This window comes from Musca vetustissima, unplaced genomic scaffold (genome assembly GCF_032173495.1).
Source record: "Musca vetustissima isolate MV318-11 ecotype Yass unplaced genomic scaffold, APGP_CSIRO_Mvet_v1 utg107947, whole genome shotgun sequence".
Taxonomy (NCBI): domain Eukaryota; kingdom Metazoa; phylum Arthropoda; class Insecta; order Diptera; family Muscidae; genus Musca; species Musca vetustissima.
Window position 1 is genome coordinate 66,766 of NW_026889254.1, and position 2,580 is coordinate 69,345.

At 34.5% G+C, this 2,580-nt stretch overlaps 1 protein-coding gene across 1 annotated transcript; it reads right to left on the reverse strand.

The window, feature by feature from the left end:
- Window positions 1–618: 618 nt before the first annotated feature.
- Window positions 619–1,038, reverse strand: LOC133336936 (uncharacterized). Its single transcript, XM_061545203.1, has one exon. The coding sequence runs from the start codon at window positions 1,036–1,038 to the stop codon at window positions 619–621; it is 420 nt and encodes a 139-aa protein (XP_061401187.1).
- Between the last annotated feature and the right edge of the window lie 1,542 nt (window positions 1,039–2,580).

Here is a 2,580-nt window from a genome sequence, read left to right on the forward strand (position 1 = left end):
AAAGTTCTAGATGCACCGCTTCGCCTCATACAAATGGTATCACATTTAGTACTTTTTGTTCTAGTACGAATTTCCAAAAAAACAAGATTGATCTGTCACCTTTGAACCAAGAGTGACCATAACCAAAATTTCAAGATTCTAGCTTCAGCCGTTTCGTCTGGGCGTTGATGAATCGTTAAATCAGTCAGTCAATCACTTTACTCTTGTATTAGAATAGATTAGTATAGATTGTCCCTATGTATATTTTATACCGATTTTATGCCGGACCGAATGGACCCTATAATGACGTGTATAAAGTTTCGTTAAAATCGGTTCCGATTTAAGGTTAATGGTGCACCAAAGCTCCTAAAACTCCAGTCTATTGTGTCCAATTCTTCTCAGTTTTTCGTACTGAAATAATGGAAGGGATCCATTTCCCAAAATAAATAGAAACATTCATAACTTCATTACAATATTATATACATTACTATATTTAATCGTTTATATGACTGATACAGCCAACCTTTATATATATGTATGTACATTGGAATATGCTTAAAGCAAAATACGATTTGTGTATAACAGAATGCAATGAATAAATTAACAAGAAAAAAATATCTTAAACTATCTTAACTAAGTTCACTTCTTTTCACCTTTCTGCAAACATCTAGCTGGAGCTTTTTCATAGGTACATTTAATGATATTAAAATAGGCATAATCTTTCAGTTCATCCGATTGATGTTCCTCCACACAATCGCGTATCATATCCAAATCACATTTATTCAAGTTGAACATCTCTTTCAGAGACCATGCAATACGTTTAATTTCGGGTCCCTTTTCGGGGCGATAGACATTCGCCTCCTTCAGATAACACAGCAAATACGATCGAACATCGGGAGTATTTTTAATTTCGAATTTCTTTATTTCAGCAATAGTATCAGCGCTTATGGAATAATCCTCCATACATTCGCTCTCAATAACTGGACCATCATTTGGATACCATTTGGGTCTTTTACCCAAATCCAGTATCTCAGCATACACATGGTGCATCGCAATCATAGCGACACAGAAAATTAAAAATGCACACTTTGTCATTGTGAGGAATTTTGTGGTTTGGAAGTTAACACTTTATTGGAATACAAATATAGACTAACAGGCAACGGGCTGTGGTCATGGTGTTTTAAGCCATTCATTCACTCACATGTCTGTGGCGATTGTTTATTTCTGAAACAAGAAGTGAAGAAAAAAAAACAACAACGACGACATAGAAATAAAACTTGAAATACAACTAATATGTGGTTTTGTTTGGAGGCAGGCAGAGGTTCCCAAACTTTCATTCTCTCATTATCAAAAAACGTAAAATTACACTATGCAACAAAATTTGGAATATTTAGAGAATATTTTTATTGAGGCCTATCACAGGCGTGAATTTTTTAAAAAATATCTTATTGAGGCCTATCAAAAGCGTGGATTTTTTAAAGAATCTCTTTTGAGGCCTATCCCAGGCGTGGATTTTTTAAAGATTATTTTTTGAGGCCTATCACAGTCGTGGATTTTTTAAAGATTATTTTTAAAGAATATTTTTATTGAGGCCTATCACAGGTGTGGATTTTTTAAAGATTATTTTTTGAGGCCTATCACAGGCGTGGATTTTTTAAAGATTATTTTTTGAGGCCTATCACAGGCGTTGATTTTTTAAAGATTATTTTTTGAGGCCTATCACAGGCGTGGATTTTTTAAAGATTATTTTTTGAGGCCTATCACAGGCGTGGATTTTTTAAAGATTATTTTTTGAGGCCTATCACAGGCGTGGATTTTTTAAAGATTATTTTTTGAGGCCTATCACAGGCGTGGATTTTTTAAAGAATATTTTTATTGAGGCCTATCACAGGCGTTGATTTTTTAAAGATTATTTTTTCAGGCCTATCACAGGTGTGGATTTTTTAAAGATTATTTTTTTCAGGCCTATCACAGGCGTGGATTTTTTAAAGATTATTCTTTGAGGCCTATCACAGGCGTGGATTTTTTAAAGATCAATTTTTTGAGGCCTATCACAGGCGTGGATTATTTAAAGATTATTTTTTGAGGCCTATCACAGGAGTGGATTTTTTAAAGATCAATTTTTTGAGGCCTATCACAGGCGTGGATTATTTAAAGATTATTTTTTGAGGCCTATCACAGGCGTGGATTTGTTAAAGATTATTTTTTGAGGCCTATCACAGGCGTGGATTTGTTAAAGATTATTTTTTGAGGCCTATCACAGGCGTGGATTTGTTAAAGATTATTTTTTGAGGCCTATCACAGGCGTGGATTTGTTAAAGATTATTTTTTGAGGCCTATCACAGGCGTGGATTTGTTAAAGATTATTTTTTGAGGCCTATCACAGGCGTGGATTTGTTAAAGATTATTTTTTGAGGCCTATCACAGGCGTGGATTTGTTAAAGATTATTTTTTGAGGCCTATCACAGGCGTGGATTTGTTAGGCCTATCACAGTCGTGGCCTATCACAGTCGTGGATTTTTTAAAGAATATTTTTATTGAGGCCTATCACAGGTGTGGATTTTTTAAAGATTATTTTTTTGAGGCCTATCACAGGCGTGG

Excerpts from the sequence above, each read along its gene's own strand:
- LOC133336936 (XM_061545203.1), bottom strand. The coding sequence starts at position 1,038 with ATGATTGCGATGCACCATGTGTATGCTGAGATACTGGATTTGGGTAAA.